Genomic DNA, 14,540 nt, shown 5'->3' on the forward strand with positions numbered 1-14,540 from the left:
TCCCTATAACTCAATTAGCATATATCGTACTGGTCACACGACACACACACACCACAGTGGGAATACTGTTTATAGGAGTGTTTAATGTGAAATGGTTCCTTGAAATACCGCTCAAGCCACTGGTTAACACACTCACTGCAGTCCATAGAGAAAGACGGTGGAAAACGGTTGATATCATTAAAATGATATTGCTGATAACATTTAAATGACAATTTGTAAGCAAGACAAAATACTTTTAACCAGGAAATGTATACATAAATGTTTAAGATTACTATTAATGTTAATGGTATGGAACTGTAGATTACTGAAGAAAAGAATAATTTATAATACATGTAAGCAGTAAAATTGTATGTACACTTTAAATATTTATAGCTTAAGAATATTTGATGGCATTGGCTGCTCGTTATTGTGTATAAAACTTATTAAAAAATATGAAAACTAACGATGGAATTGAACTAAAACTCTCCACTAAAACACTCCACCCATATTTTTGAGAACAAAGAAAGAAATGATCTCCTAACATCGGGCAGCAATGTTTCACCATAGTTTTTGTCCCACAAACAAAAACATTCGGCCCTTGTAGTACGATTACGTCAAATTCAAATCTACCTTTATAATCTTTATTCTTTTCAAGTGACACAGCAATTAAATTTTGCAATGTGCATAAATTACTTCTTCATAGATCAGGTTGTTATTACACTTAAAATGTACAGTGTAGTTCTACAACGTACCAGCATCTGAGCTTCTCCTACATTTGACCTCAGGAACATCCCTTCAGTGTCCACCAATAGTCACAAGGGGGCGCCACTTCCCAGGGTACTGCTTTACGATACTATACATCCTGACATGAGAGTGTACTGAAACACAAAAAGTGAATGATATAAAAAAAAAAATCTGAAAAGATATTTGGATTCAGCATGCAAAAAATAAAAAAAATAACCCAACCAAACAGGTATTATTTCTGCATGGGACAAAATTTTGGTTAAGCAGTATAATCTTATAATTTGAGCTCACCATGCAAGATGGAAACATTTGGCATATGTAGACCCAGAAGCAGTTACAGACTAGGATGTCATGATTTTATTAATACAATGGCACTGGGAAGGACTATTTCTTCATCACAGCTATTGTGCGTATTGGAATCTTCCTATCTTAATGCCATCTCTGAAACTGGGCTTCATTACTTTAATACACACTGGTATATCACACACTGTCACACAGCAGGTTTTCACTTTTGTAACAGAATCTAATTGAACTTCTTGGCCTACGGTATTCACAGTATTGCTCAAAGGAAACATACACTAGCCCACCGGCCCGAACCTGAAAGCTTCGGGTTTGAGTGGAAATAAAACAAAAAACAAACTTATAAAACATGCATAACTTTATTTGCAAAGAAAAGAAACTCTTTGTGACAATTGAATGGACAGTTTTCTTTTTCAAAATAATATTTCCTTACCACACTCAGATTATCTGGTTTCAGTTTCAGACATGAGAAGCTGCTCAAACATTTCATCACAGCTTCTCTACAGATGTGAAACAACAAGACTGAAAACAAAAACATACATGACAATGAAACAAAAGAAATAAAAAGTCGATCCTTATAGTGAAACTTCAGCTGACTGAACGTCAGTGTCTTTCACTCTGTAGCCTCCATCCCGATTAAAAACTGTACACAAGCTGCAGTCTTAACACCACTATCCAGTCTCTACAAAAATAAGACCTTTTGCTCTCCACACATGTCGCTGTACTTTGTGGAAGTTCTCGGACGATCGGGATATGTACAGCAGACCAGGAGAGGCCAGGGGGACAGGACAGGACAGGACGGGGACGGGACGGGTGGCCAGGACTACACGAAGACCAGTGGAGGTTACAAAAGATGCAGGGGGAACTTCCACAAGGCAAAGAAGGTGTTATGGTCCACAGAGCAAACGCCAGCAGTGTGTCTAAATGGAGACTTCATACTCCCTGGTGTCCTGTAGACCACAAACAAACAAGTGTTTGGGAAAGGCAATGAAAACAGACTAGCACCAAGAACCTTGAGATTACAGTGGCTATATTATGATCTAAACAGAGCAACGGATTGGGTTAGCAGAAGGAACAGGCTAATCTACGCCAGTACAGACGTGTATGCAGACTGAGGAGGGAGACACACATCACGCCAGAGTGAAAGCTTTCTCATCACAACAGTGTTGTACAGGGAACAACAGCTGGGCTCTGGGGACAATGACTGTTGTGACTCTGACAGTGACTCTGTTCAAACATGAAACCGTCAAAAGAAATGAAATCACAGGGCATGACAGTCCATCCGAAGCTGATGAAACAAACATACAAACAAAGGAACAAACGGGAAACATCACAGTGGACAAAATGAGGAAAAACATCTAGAAAAAAAACACCTAAAAGCCACGAACAAGAATGACGTGAAAGCCCTTCACAAGGTGACCGAGGAGTGCGTAATCAGAACATTACGGGAGTGTTTGGATGACATCTGACAGGAAATATATGCTTTAAATTTGTTTGTCACAAGTGCAGAAGGCCTCCAGGCTGAGAGGAGGCCAGCTCAGATCAAACTAGCGTCCGCGTGACAGAGCTGACATCTCGGGGAACGTGATAGAGCTGACATCTCAGGCCCGTATTCACGCCTGACAGAGGTGCATATGAGTTTGGGTTCGATTCAACTTTCTCAACTCATGTGAACACGAACACACACACACACACACACACACACACACACACACACACACACACATATACACACAGAGCAGGCCTCTGGGAGTGTCACACACTGCTGGACACAGGGCTTCGTGCGAGCGTGTCATGCAGTCGCAGAGAGGTGTGGTGTGAGGTGGGTGTTCCACACAGGAGGTGCGAATTAACTCTGACACACAAGCAGTGACAAGCAGCCTCTATGAACCAGACGTCGAACCAGCGCCACGGGGACGGGGCTGTCAGATGGACTCACCTCACTGTTCTTCAGGGATGCAGTGATGGGGGGGGGGGGGGGAAAGAGAGAGAGAGAGAGAGAGAGAGAGAGAGAGAGAGAGAGAGAGAGAGAGAGAGAGAATGATTCAGTAGGCTAAGGCATAAGAAGAGGAAAGTGCCACTGAGACATGTTAAAACGTGACCAAAACGTGACCATCGTGACCTTGGACACGATGCACGTTGTCGGCACACGCAGGAGCGGACCGGCTGTGCTGTGGTTATTATGAGCGTGGGGTTCACCGCGGCTCCGTGTCGTTCCCGCCCACGATGAGACAAGGAAGGCGTGGCTCTCACTACCCCATTTAAGCTCCAGAATGTCACTTCACAGCTAATTAGATTTGGCAAACAAGTCTGCAATATGGTGACGCAGATGGTGTTTTAGGAGCATGATTTGATTCCAGATGTGCGCTGGGAGTGGCGAACACCTCCACGCGACGTGAAGCAACAGCCGGAACACGAGGCGTGGAGAACGGCGCCCGCCTCTAGCAAGGGGCCCTGGGGCCGGCGTGGGCGAACCCCGTGTCGGGCCGGGTCGGGTCAGCGGCCGACAGGCAGACTTACTGCGGTCTCGTAGATGGGGTTCTCGAAAGCGGTCTCCCCCTGGATCTGGTCGTATTGCGGCGATGCTGACAGCGGCAGCCGAAGGGGCTTCCCCTGTACCCTGGGGATGTGGAGACAGCAAGGGCCACACCCTTTATGCAAATGGTTGACCCACCCACCCCGACTGACCCGCCCACCCCGTCTGACCCGCCCACCAAGATTACCTTGAAAAGTAGATGTATATGGACATGACGATTAACATAATAATCGCCACGGGGATGAAGACGGCGATGGCCACGTTGACTCCTTCCATGCTGAAATCGGCCCTGGCAACTGGCCAGAAACAAGCACTCGGTTAGCACAGTTTTACACTGACTGAACAGCCAAACGAACCATGTAGTTATTCATTCTCCACAGGCCATCTGGCCTGGAATTGATCAGTGCACCGCGTATGTAAAAGAGGCGAGGGCGTCATCTCCTACCGTCCAGCCTGCGATCGTTTATGTACTCCAGAGCCGCGGCTGTCGGAACAAAACGAAAAAGTTTGCGACGGTTAGCAAAACGAATAAAAAGGTGTGGTTGGGTGGAGCACTGAGGTCGAATGTAGACCTACTAGCCTCGTCTGTACCTTTGCAAACGGGCAGGGCGTGACTCCACCTGGAGGGGTGACCAGGGACGCAGCGCACAGACGCCTCACCCAGGAGCTTATAGCTGCTGAGACAAGAGAACCTGAGAGTCTCTCCTGGCTGATACACCTGCTTCACCGAGACCTGGACACCGAACGCAGGCGTGCCGGGGTTCCTGCATGGTTCATACGCATCAGCTGTAGAATACACACACACACACACACACACACACACACACACACACAAACACCGGAAATGAGCACATCACTGTACAAAATACACGGAATGTCTGTCTCCCCTTTAAACAGTTGAACCCTCATTCCTGCTAACAAAGCACAGGCATTAGTGCAGGGAGGGGGGGGGGGTGTGTTACTCACGGACACACTTGGGCGGCCTCTCACTCCACTTGGGCCCGGCGGTGCCCCGCTGGTAGCAGGAGAGGAGACTGTTGCCTGACAGCGAGTAGCCTCTATTGCAGATGTATTGCACCGTGGATCCTACGATGATCCGCGGACCTGACATCACCCTGCGACTGTGATCTACCATACCGGGGTCTGGACACGATAGCACTGAGGACACACACACACACACACACACACACACACACACACACACAGCTAGGTGGCTTTCCTTCCAACTTCCTGTTGAAAGTGTAGTGAGTGACAGAAATATTGTACATGAAGCCAGTGCTGGGATGCTGCATGTGGAATATATCTGATGTATTATTATGTCTGGTAATAATGGTGTGGATTAGAGAACATATCCAGAAATGGCTGGATTTTGCCACTTTAATCATCGTTAAAATGTTTGTCTGATTGTGAATCGGCTACCTTGTGAAAGGAAGCGTAACCTTCAGGAACTCTCCCACTCTGTGTGAGTGTGAAAGTAATTTGGGTTCGAGTCGAAACGATGCGTTGCAGTACTGAGTGTTACCAATAGGTGGCACCAAAGGACCACAACAGTCATAGAATTTAAGCGCCAATGCAACTTTCACCAGACCCAATTACGCAAGATTTTCGCATGAAAACCAGAGAGACTCCAGTGTTGACAGGAAACATTTAATTGCAAAACTTGTTTTTCAAACTATAATTTATTAGAAAGTAGCTGTTAAGAACGCCCTACATTTATTCCACACACCATTCCTTTTGCCATGATAAATGAGACTCATTTCTACTGTGATTTATTAGACCACGGGTAACGTATTTAAATAGACATTTTGCCCTCAAACCACAGAGCCTTTGATGATCACTCACGTATGGGAGAGACCCAGAGGTGCCATGATGTGGAAATGTTTTACAAGATTGATACCAGATTCTGATTACATGTGTTACTGTAGGTTTATGTCAGGTCTGATTCCTGGTGGGAAATGAATAGCCTGTTTACACACTTTTTTCTTTTCTTTGGGGTGCTCGACCTACAGCTGAGGAACTCCACTACCCATAATGCACAGTCACATCAGAGCAAGTGAAGTGTGGATGCCCTGTCCTTCACGCCCGACGTCCTCCGGCCGGACACCTGGATTTGATCCCACCGAGGCAGGACGCCAGAATCACACAGCTCACTCAGCCCTCCGCAGTTTGGAAGGACAGTGGTCAGGGTGTGTGTGTGTGTGTGTGAGAGAGAGAGAGAGAGAGAGAGAGAGAGAGAGAGAGAAAGGGCAAGCCTGTGTCCTTTAGTCCATAAGTACAGTGTGCTGCTTAATGACGACTTTACCACAGCCAGCGGCACCCCCCCCCCCCCCCCCCCCCCCCCAGGGTCCTGTGGCTCTGTTTGCCCCCCCTGCAGCCATCAGGGAGCACCAGTTTCCCCGGCCGCTGCCACGGCCACCCTGCCCGGTCATGCAAGTGTCCCATATCCACCGCTGATGAAACGTGGCATCGTCTGCGGAGCCCCTGGTGCTGTCTGGGAGGAGTGTCAGCACCGCACGGGGAAGTGTAGTGCGTCGCACGGGGAGGTGTAGTGCGTCGCACGGGGAAGTGTAGTGCGTCGCACGGGGAAGTGTAGTGCGTCGCACGGGGAAGTGTAGTGCACCGTACGGGGAAGTGTAGTGCACCGCGCCCGCCAGCGTGCGACAGAGGGACACAAAGAGGCTGTGAATTGAAATCGCATCTTCCATCTGAGGAGACTTGCACAAACCAGAAATGCAGGTCATTACCCATAAACCCCTGCTCCTCTCTCCACTGTCCTTGATGGAGAGACTCTTGTGAGAGTCAGCACCTCAAATACAAGTCGAAAGCCCATCTAGTGGCTACCCACAGCTTCCTTCCCGATCAATGACCATTCTGTATTGGTTTGGGAGCTGTGCAAAAATAGATTTTTTTTTGTGTTTGTGTGTATTTGTGTGTATGTGTGTATGTGTGTATGTGTGTGTGTTTCACCTCGTTCACAGGTGGGCAGATCTCCACTCCATGTTAGGTCCCACTGACACACAAGCGTGTCGGTGCCCACCACCTCAAAGCCTGGGTAACACTGATACGTGACCACTGTGCCGTGCACCAGCTCAGGGTGAGACGTGGTCTTCCAGCCATTTGTGATCTCGGGCAGCTCTGGACACGTGTCATTTCGAGGGACCTCTGAGAGACAAAGAGATGATGAACAAGAGGGAAAGAGAGATTGAGTGAGAGAGAAAAGAGAAAGAAAAGGGAGAGTGGTAGAGGGGAGGAAGTTATACACTTTAAAAGACGATGTGCTTCTCATCCGGCAACAAACCATCGCTGTAGCCCAGTGGGCTAAACCAGACCGCACTGGACTGGAAGCCTGACAGGAGGTCAAGGGTCAGGTGCCAGGCCGTTAGCTAGTGCCTGCTCTGATCAAGGTGAAGGGCCAGGTGCCAGGCGGTTAGCTAGTGCCCGCTCTGATCACGCAGAAGCAGGCAGTGTCTTGGCAGCTAATGAGTCCAAACACTCCCGGTAATCGTCTGTGTCCCTGCAAGGCCGACCCCCGTGCACCTGTGATAGGTGCCGTCCCCCCCCCCTGTCCCCCCCCCACTTCCACACCGGTTGTGAGGGGACTGCAGAAACACCGTGTCTCCTCTCTCTCTCTCCGCTCCATCTGTATTCCTCCGTCTTCATGCTGCTTCTCTGCATGGAATTCATTATGTTTTATCAGATCTCATTTTATAGTTTAGCACCAGGGGGAAACTGATGGCCTGCTCTCCATCGCAGAGAGAAGTGTGCTGGTGTTAAAAGTGAGGTGCGTGGTTCTCCCCCTCTTCACCTCCTCCATCTCCACCTCCTCCACTTCCCCCTCCTCCGGGCCCAGACCTGCCCTACTCAACGTACCCACACTACTACAGTAATGAATGACTATGGCATATGGAAGACGGGGGCTCCCGACCATACGCACTTTCGACCACAGCCTTAACGAACACTTAACGAATGAGAACGACTCTTACCGAAGAAGTGCACCACGAAGCCGTTGCCGTAGCCGTAGATGTTGGTCGCCGGGTCCGACTGGAACTGGATGGTGACATCGGCCGTGGACGTGTAGAGCTTGAAGCGTGGCCGCGAGCCACCGTACTGGCCCAGGGTCTTGGCGGTCAGGTCGTCTCCGTCGTAGAAGGTCAGCAGGTCGTTCTTCCCCATGTGCAGTCTGCAGACAGACGACACGCGTCCCCGGGTGAGAGGGAGCTATTCGTTATCGTCACCCGCCGCAGGGTTCATTTTCCCCCTCACTTTCCTCGGACCACGCTGTTCTTCTCTGCCAGCTCCAATTTTTACCACTTTACTCTTCTGGCTTCCAAGCAAGAAAACAACTTTCCTCGTTCTGACGTCCTACACACTGCTTTCATTATGTCCATACAGAAAACAAACAACATGCCCGCGTGCTACGTGCGACTAGCTGTGGCCCCGCGGCACAGTGGACTCCGGGGCCACACTGACGCCTGAGCTGCACTTAGTTACTGCTGTGTCTCTCTCCTGCCCTATCGAATGTGTAGAAATGGCTCGAAAATCGATTTCTCCCAGTACACCAGTCAGCATTAACCCGCACTGTAAATAAGTTGTACCAGTCTTCGAGAGTGGGGGACACACACATGAAAACAGATTGATTTCACCCCACACTTCCCTTCAGAAAGACTTCGGCGGCCGTGAAAAACAAACTGGTTCCAATTACCTCAGCAATTATTCATGCTATAGTGACTCATTCTACTGTACTGCACGAGTCCTTCTTTTTTTTTCGAGCCCTTATCTAATGTCTGACAGCAGTTCCCCGTCAGTCTGTCTTTGTCTCATGGATGGACATTAATAAAATCATGTGGGAGGCTCTGGAAGCAAAGGCACAGTACAGCCAAGCAGCAGAGCGCGGAATACTCCGGAGAGTCACATGACCTTCTGAACAGTCTGCAATGCCATTAAAACGCTGACAGATGAAGCCCTAACAAAGCGGACTGAGTCCCACCCTCCGCCTTTAATGCCTGGCAGGGTGTGAAGACCACGTGTCAACAGGAATGTCAGCCTTGATGAACTAAATTCTATAATCTTTTTATTTTTTATTTTTTATAAGGCCTTGAAAGATGAAGTTCTATGATCTATGGGGGGAAAACCCAGCTTTAATCAACAAAATCCGACAATATTAAAAAAAAAAGTCAGCCTTAAATGAAATTCTTGCACCTTCACTGACACGAGATAGTCCTGCACACACAATGAGGTGACGAGCACACAGTCGCGGTCTTGTCCCTAATTAATCACAAGTGGCCAGTGATGGAACTCATTACAGGGGTGAAAGGAATAATTAATCATCTTTGCTCCACCATGGCAGGAGGCATGAAGGTGATGTTGAAGCACGACAGAGAGCTGAATGTACAGACAGGCACTAACACACCCACACCAAACTCGAACTGTGGCCGTTTTCCCGATGCGTTGCGGTTATAGCACTCCTCGTCGTCTCTTTCTGTGTGAGAAATGTGCTCGAGTCAAGAGAGCCCCTCACCTGCTCCCAAGACCACATCAAGAGACAAAAACCTCGTGTTGACTCACACTGGGTGTGTTGATCTAAAGTTAAACAGCACTCTGCGTATCTGCACGTCGCATCTGCTGAGAAAATCAATCATGTTTCCTATTTGCTGGCCGTAATTTCATTTTGTTTAATCAGAAAGAAAAAAACCCCATCCCCAGCTCGAGATTTCTCCCAGTACAGCTGCCATCTCACGCCCACTGAATGTATTAAACTCACGGAGCTCACCCAGGTATCATCCTCCAGGAGAAGAGAAACCATAGAAAAGAAACCCTAAAACATGACAAAAAAAGCCAGATTTCCTGCCAAGACTGCCAGAAAAACCTCAATTACGCTTCTCAAGAGTCAGTGACAATACACATTTTCTAGATTTGGAATAAGACTGTTTTTATTTCCTTTGATTGTCTGAGATCGGGAGAGGGCTTCAGAACGAGGAGGAGCTGTCTGCCACATTTCAAGTGTTTTTGCTAAAAGCAGTGGGTCCAGGATCCGTCTCCTGTCCTGCGTGCTAAGCTGAAGATATCTCTCCCACCCGAGCACGACTCACACAAGCAAGTGAGCGTAGATGTTTAGCTAACAGCACCTAAACACACCACGAAGATCCCCCTGCCCGCGTATTCTCACAGACCAATCCACCCGAATCATTGTTCTGCTGGGAAAAAAAAGTAATAATTCTGATAAAATCCTCAGGTATATCCCCAGGTCTGTGTTCATCTTGTACTGCATAGTGTGTAGGGGAGGCACATTAGCCAATGGTTAAATCAGTCATAGGCTCGGAGTATAACTAACAGCGCTGTGCAGGAAGCAGCATGCATGAAATGAAAGCCAATAGCAATCCAGAGGATTACAGATGGCCTTTGGACCGAAGCCATGTGTTTAAAATGGACCTAATTCCAAGTTAGCGTGACAGACTGAGATGAGAAAAAGGCAAGCTTGGGCAAACCCACAGACCGTGTTGGACAGGGGCGGCTCTGCTAAACGGTAGACAAACACAAGAAGCTAAACTTTCATTTCACTTGTCAACATTATCAGAGGGACCTAGCGGCGTGATGCTTGTCCAAATAAAGGAGGGGAATGAGTTTTGCTCTTTTAGTTCTTTTTGTTTTTTAATTAGGAAGTTAAATATTGGCCTGGGTCTGGGCCTGCTGTCTGAAGGGATAAGAGAGGCTTGAGTTATCACCAGTCTGCCAAAAACAGACACAAGGAGGGTTAGTGTGTACACACACACACACACACACACACACACACACACACACACACACACACACACACACACACGCACGCACGCACGCACGCACGCACGCACGCACGCACGCACACACACACGCGCGCACACACACACGCGCGCACACACACACGCGCGCACACACACACGCGCGCACACACACACGCGCGCACACACACACACACACATACACACACGCGTGCGCACACGCACACACACGCGCGCACACACATACACACACACATACACACACGCGTGCGCACACACACACACACACACACACTCCGCACATGACAAAGTATTTGAGCCAACAGTTGAGAAAGAGAAAGGGACAGACAGAAAAGTCTAAAAAAATGAAAGAATCAGAGTGGCAATAATAGTCTCAGAATGTGCTGTTTCCCTTAACCCCAAACGAAACGTGCTCATATCCTAATTTCAATCATTTATGGTAACACATGCCATTTCCTTAAATATATACGACAATGGCCCAACAAGTCAAAGTCGTCTGTCTTGTTTAAAAAAAAGTTCAAGTCGAGGATCACTGGATGGACTAATTTTATGCAGCAGTGCACCACACCTCCAGCAGGGGGCAGTATAAGCCACGTCAGTTCCATATCAGGGCCACGAGGCGTCTGCTCCGCTGGGCTGCACCCAGTCTCTGTGGCGTTGTGTCTGAGCCTGAGTCAGGAAGAACGCAGGTGTGCCAGCTGACACCTGCACGTCCAGCACCACCCCTCCACCAACACCATCACCCCCCCAACCGGCACCACCTCCGCTAAACGAATTAATCAGCCGTCATCGCGCTCCGTGTTCTCGGGTAATTGCGAGCGCGGGGTGTGTTGATGGATGATTACAGGGGAGTGGGTGTCTGCTCATTACCAGGGTAAAGTGTTCTCAGGGCCTCGCCGTGTGCCGTCGGCAGGGCCTGGAGCTCCACACCGCCGCTGGCTTCAGGACAAGCCCCCGTCTGCCCGGCGAGAAGCGTCTCCTCCACGTCCGCAGTCTTCCTAGATTCATCATTATACCTTTATGTCTCTCCGGCCATCCCCAACTGACCTGTGGGGCTGGACGCTGCGATACGCCAGGTCATTTTTCTGACCGTGAAATCGGATGACGTGTCAATTGATTGGATCGTTATCAATTGATGTGCCTGAATGATAACGTCTCATGCTGATTGACTAATTTGGTCTTGAGATGAAAAAGGCAGAGAGAATGGGGGACCGAGCTGCATATTGACATATTCTGGCCGAGGCCAAAGCTGGACCAGTTCATCCGTATGCCCCGCCCCTCTCTTCCTTTTCCAAACCTCACTGGCTGATTGCACATAAAGGGGAGGGTTCACTTAATTGTGTTGACTCCTCCCATTCCGCATAAACAGCTATGGAACGTTTTCAAAATCAGCTCTCATAACAGATGGAAAAGGCGGAGCCTAAGTTCTGCAGATACTCCCTCATCAGCCCACACTCCAAGAAATGAACGTGAAATTAATTATGTCGACAGCTTCCCCCTGCAAACCATCCACAATGTCATTTATTACACAGTGTAAGGACTAAACCTGTGCAACTTACAGCAACGATCGGGGGGGGGGGGGGGCCGGTATGTTTTCTAAGCAGAAGGAAACATATGCAAATGAGCGAATCTTAATTAAGGCAACTAATTCCCAAATGCATGAATAATCTAGCAGGGGCAGTCACAGCAGGGCGGAGAGTCCGTGTGTTGTGGACCCACATCTGACAGAACAGTCAGACTCCACACTCATTCCTCTCCTACACATAACTGAGTCCACCTTTGTGGATTCAATTATGTGGAAGTTATGTGGAGTTTATTATTAACCTTTGTCTGCAGCTGCCTTGGCGTCTTGTTCGTGGACAAACTTCTTTCATCTTCCATCTACTAATGCCCTATTCTTGGCTTATATATTTCTCTCACATGCTAACAAGCTATATTTACGAACAAGACATGATGATCTAGTCAGTCTTGTTACTTTGAGCAAAAAGTGCCCGGACGGGGAGAAAGAACAGCCTGAGTGTACCAGACTGGAGCCGAGACATCGTCGTCCCAGATGAAACGTGAATACGAAGACATGGTGTTCTCTTAAATAGGCCAGGGAAGCCGAGACATGGAGACAGCTTTGAATTAAATGCTTCCCTCTTCTGTCTCTGGATGACCAGCCTAACTACACCAATTAAACACAACGCATGACATTTCAAACTAGCAAAGGAATGAAGAGAAACTAGATTTTTTTTTTCTGGTTGTTGTTTTTTTTTTTTATGTGTGTATCTATACAATGAGCTCTAGGTAGCAGATGACACTGGACAATGGGTAAGGCGACCCGTTGCTGTCGTGTAAAGACACAGAGGAGAATCACAAAGAGGGTGGCCAGGGTCTTGAAATGAGCCCCCTCGACGGCTTCCTCTCGGAGCATGCCCGGGGCTGTTCTGCTCACTTCATTTGGAAGTCCAGGAGTGGAACTTGGCCAGCAACAGCAGTGCAAGCTCACGCCCAGACGCAAAAGACCCAACCGACTGATGTCTGGGAGAAAAACATAAACGGATCCTGACAGATGAACCGGTTTGATAAATCCGGTTACGTTTGTTTCATGTTTATATTTCTGAGCGGAAAAAAAGGAGCTAGCCGACACTGTATTAGTCACGAGGGGAGGAGCTAGACTTGGGGATCAGAGTCCTGATTGGTGAAAAGGGGCCCCGTGCAGAGTCAATCACAGAAAGACTCCAGTAAGAGATCCATGTATGGACTAATGTCGGCAGTATTAGTCAGACTGGTTGGGCAGAGGATGGATGGAGTGAAGTGGATGTTGGTAAAAGGTACCCAACCAGGATAATCTGTAACCGAATGAAGTCCACCGGTTAGCACAGGCTGAATATCCATGGCGACCACTGCATGCGCTTCCACAAATGACGTCATCCGCCATCTGGACACAAACTGCTAACCTCTCTGCAGTCGCATAAGAGGAACCAAAGTGTTCGTACTTCAGCTAACTGAGCACGTTATTAACAAAACAAAGCCCTCCACGGCACGATACGAACAGACCTAGCTGTCACGCTCCCCACTCAAGACACGTGATTAAATGCCGCGAACAACACCTGCTCCCGCGCCCATAATATGCTTTGGCTTACACAGCTATTGCCGCCACGTTTCACTGAATCCTCGCTGTATTGTTTTTTTTACAGTGTTGCTCTTGCTTGTGATGACGCCCTTGTTCATTTAAAACGGAGAAACGACTAAAGTGTGTGTCGCCGTGGGCCCGAGAGTCGGAAACCCTGTGCTAACGTTGACGTGGCAGCGTGGCATCTCTCGTTGACCTTGAGCTACGTTGAGCACATCTTAACACCTGTATCCACGACATCCATCATGCCGCGCGTGACAATTGTGCTGTGTGCAGAGGCTCCTGTTCGTGTCAAGTTGACTGACTGTATGTCGTCCTGCATATTGTCTAGCTGTAGGTCTGATAATAGTGCTGTAGGTCTGATAATAGTGCTGTTTTTTTCATTACAAATGCAGCGCACAAAACAAATGAGCCTTGTTACCCGTGCCTGTCACCTGTGGAGATGGACAGACAAGCTTTTATAAAGTTCTGCCTATGAATGAGGAAGAAGGACCAAGAAAACAAGAACAGAACTTCAGTCACTATTTCAAGGCCACATTATAGAACATTCTAGAAGATCCTGTTCTCTCAAAGGCTTATGAAAGAACAGGATCTCTTAGAATGAGATATACGATAAATATTATAGAATCTATTACAGAAAATAGGACAAAGCCTCTTTGAGAGAGCAGGATGTTCTAGAATGTTCTATAATTCTTCTAGAATGTTCTATAGTATCTGTACCACATAAAATGGCGCCAGCGAAGTACTGTCACTGCAAGTAATTGTGGGTGATATGTTAACGAGCTTTGGTAAGCCAGCACCTTCTGGGGGTGTGGCCGTGAGCAGAGGGGCCGGTACGCACACTTGTATGTCCAGCATGACTCGTTTGTCCTCCTCCACGTGAATGCCCCAGATGCAGTCCTGCCCCTTGTCGTAGGCCTCGGGCCAGTTGGGAGACAGCACCACTCCCGCTGAGTCCGTGATCTCACCGCTGCACACCGCTGGAACGGCCCACACGAAAACACAAGACTGGTGAGTGACCACACGCAGGGATGCACAGATACATACAAGCACACACGTGCATTTATAAAAGCATGCATACAAAATC

General features: G+C 48.2%; 1 protein-coding gene across 4 annotated transcripts in view; it reads right to left on the bottom strand.

Moving 5' to 3' along the window:
- Window positions 1-63: 63 nt before the first annotated feature.
- sez6b (seizure related 6 homolog b) overlaps window positions 64-14,540 on the bottom strand; it is a 157,848-nt gene continuing 143,371 nt past the window's right edge. For 3 of the 4 annotated variants that reach the window (XM_076976738.1, XM_076976736.1, XM_076976739.1), the window contains exons 9-17: window positions 14,295-14,433; window positions 7,543-7,739; window positions 6,527-6,721; window positions 4,526-4,717; window positions 4,151-4,345; window positions 4,005-4,043; window positions 3,747-3,855; window positions 3,544-3,643; window positions 2,182-2,971 (exon numbers count right to left, since the gene is read on the bottom strand). In XM_076976738.1, the coding sequence (XP_076832853.1) occupies window positions 2,873-2,971; window positions 3,544-3,643; window positions 3,747-3,855; window positions 4,005-4,043; window positions 4,151-4,345; window positions 4,526-4,717; window positions 6,527-6,721; window positions 7,543-7,739; window positions 14,295-14,433 (1,265 nt within the window). In that variant the 3' untranslated portion in view covers window positions 2,182-2,872. Of the gene's footprint in view, window positions 1,974-2,181; window positions 2,972-3,543; window positions 3,644-3,746; window positions 3,856-4,004; window positions 4,044-4,150; window positions 4,346-4,525; window positions 4,718-6,526; window positions 6,722-7,542; window positions 7,740-14,294; window positions 14,434-14,540 lie in introns of those variants that run through there. The other variant, XM_076976737.1, reaches the window with a different exon arrangement.

The sequence above is a fragment of the Brachyhypopomus gauderio genome, chromosome 16 (assembly GCF_052324685.1).
Source record: "Brachyhypopomus gauderio isolate BG-103 chromosome 16, BGAUD_0.2, whole genome shotgun sequence".
NCBI lineage: Eukaryota > Metazoa > Chordata > Actinopteri > Gymnotiformes > Hypopomidae > Brachyhypopomus > Brachyhypopomus gauderio.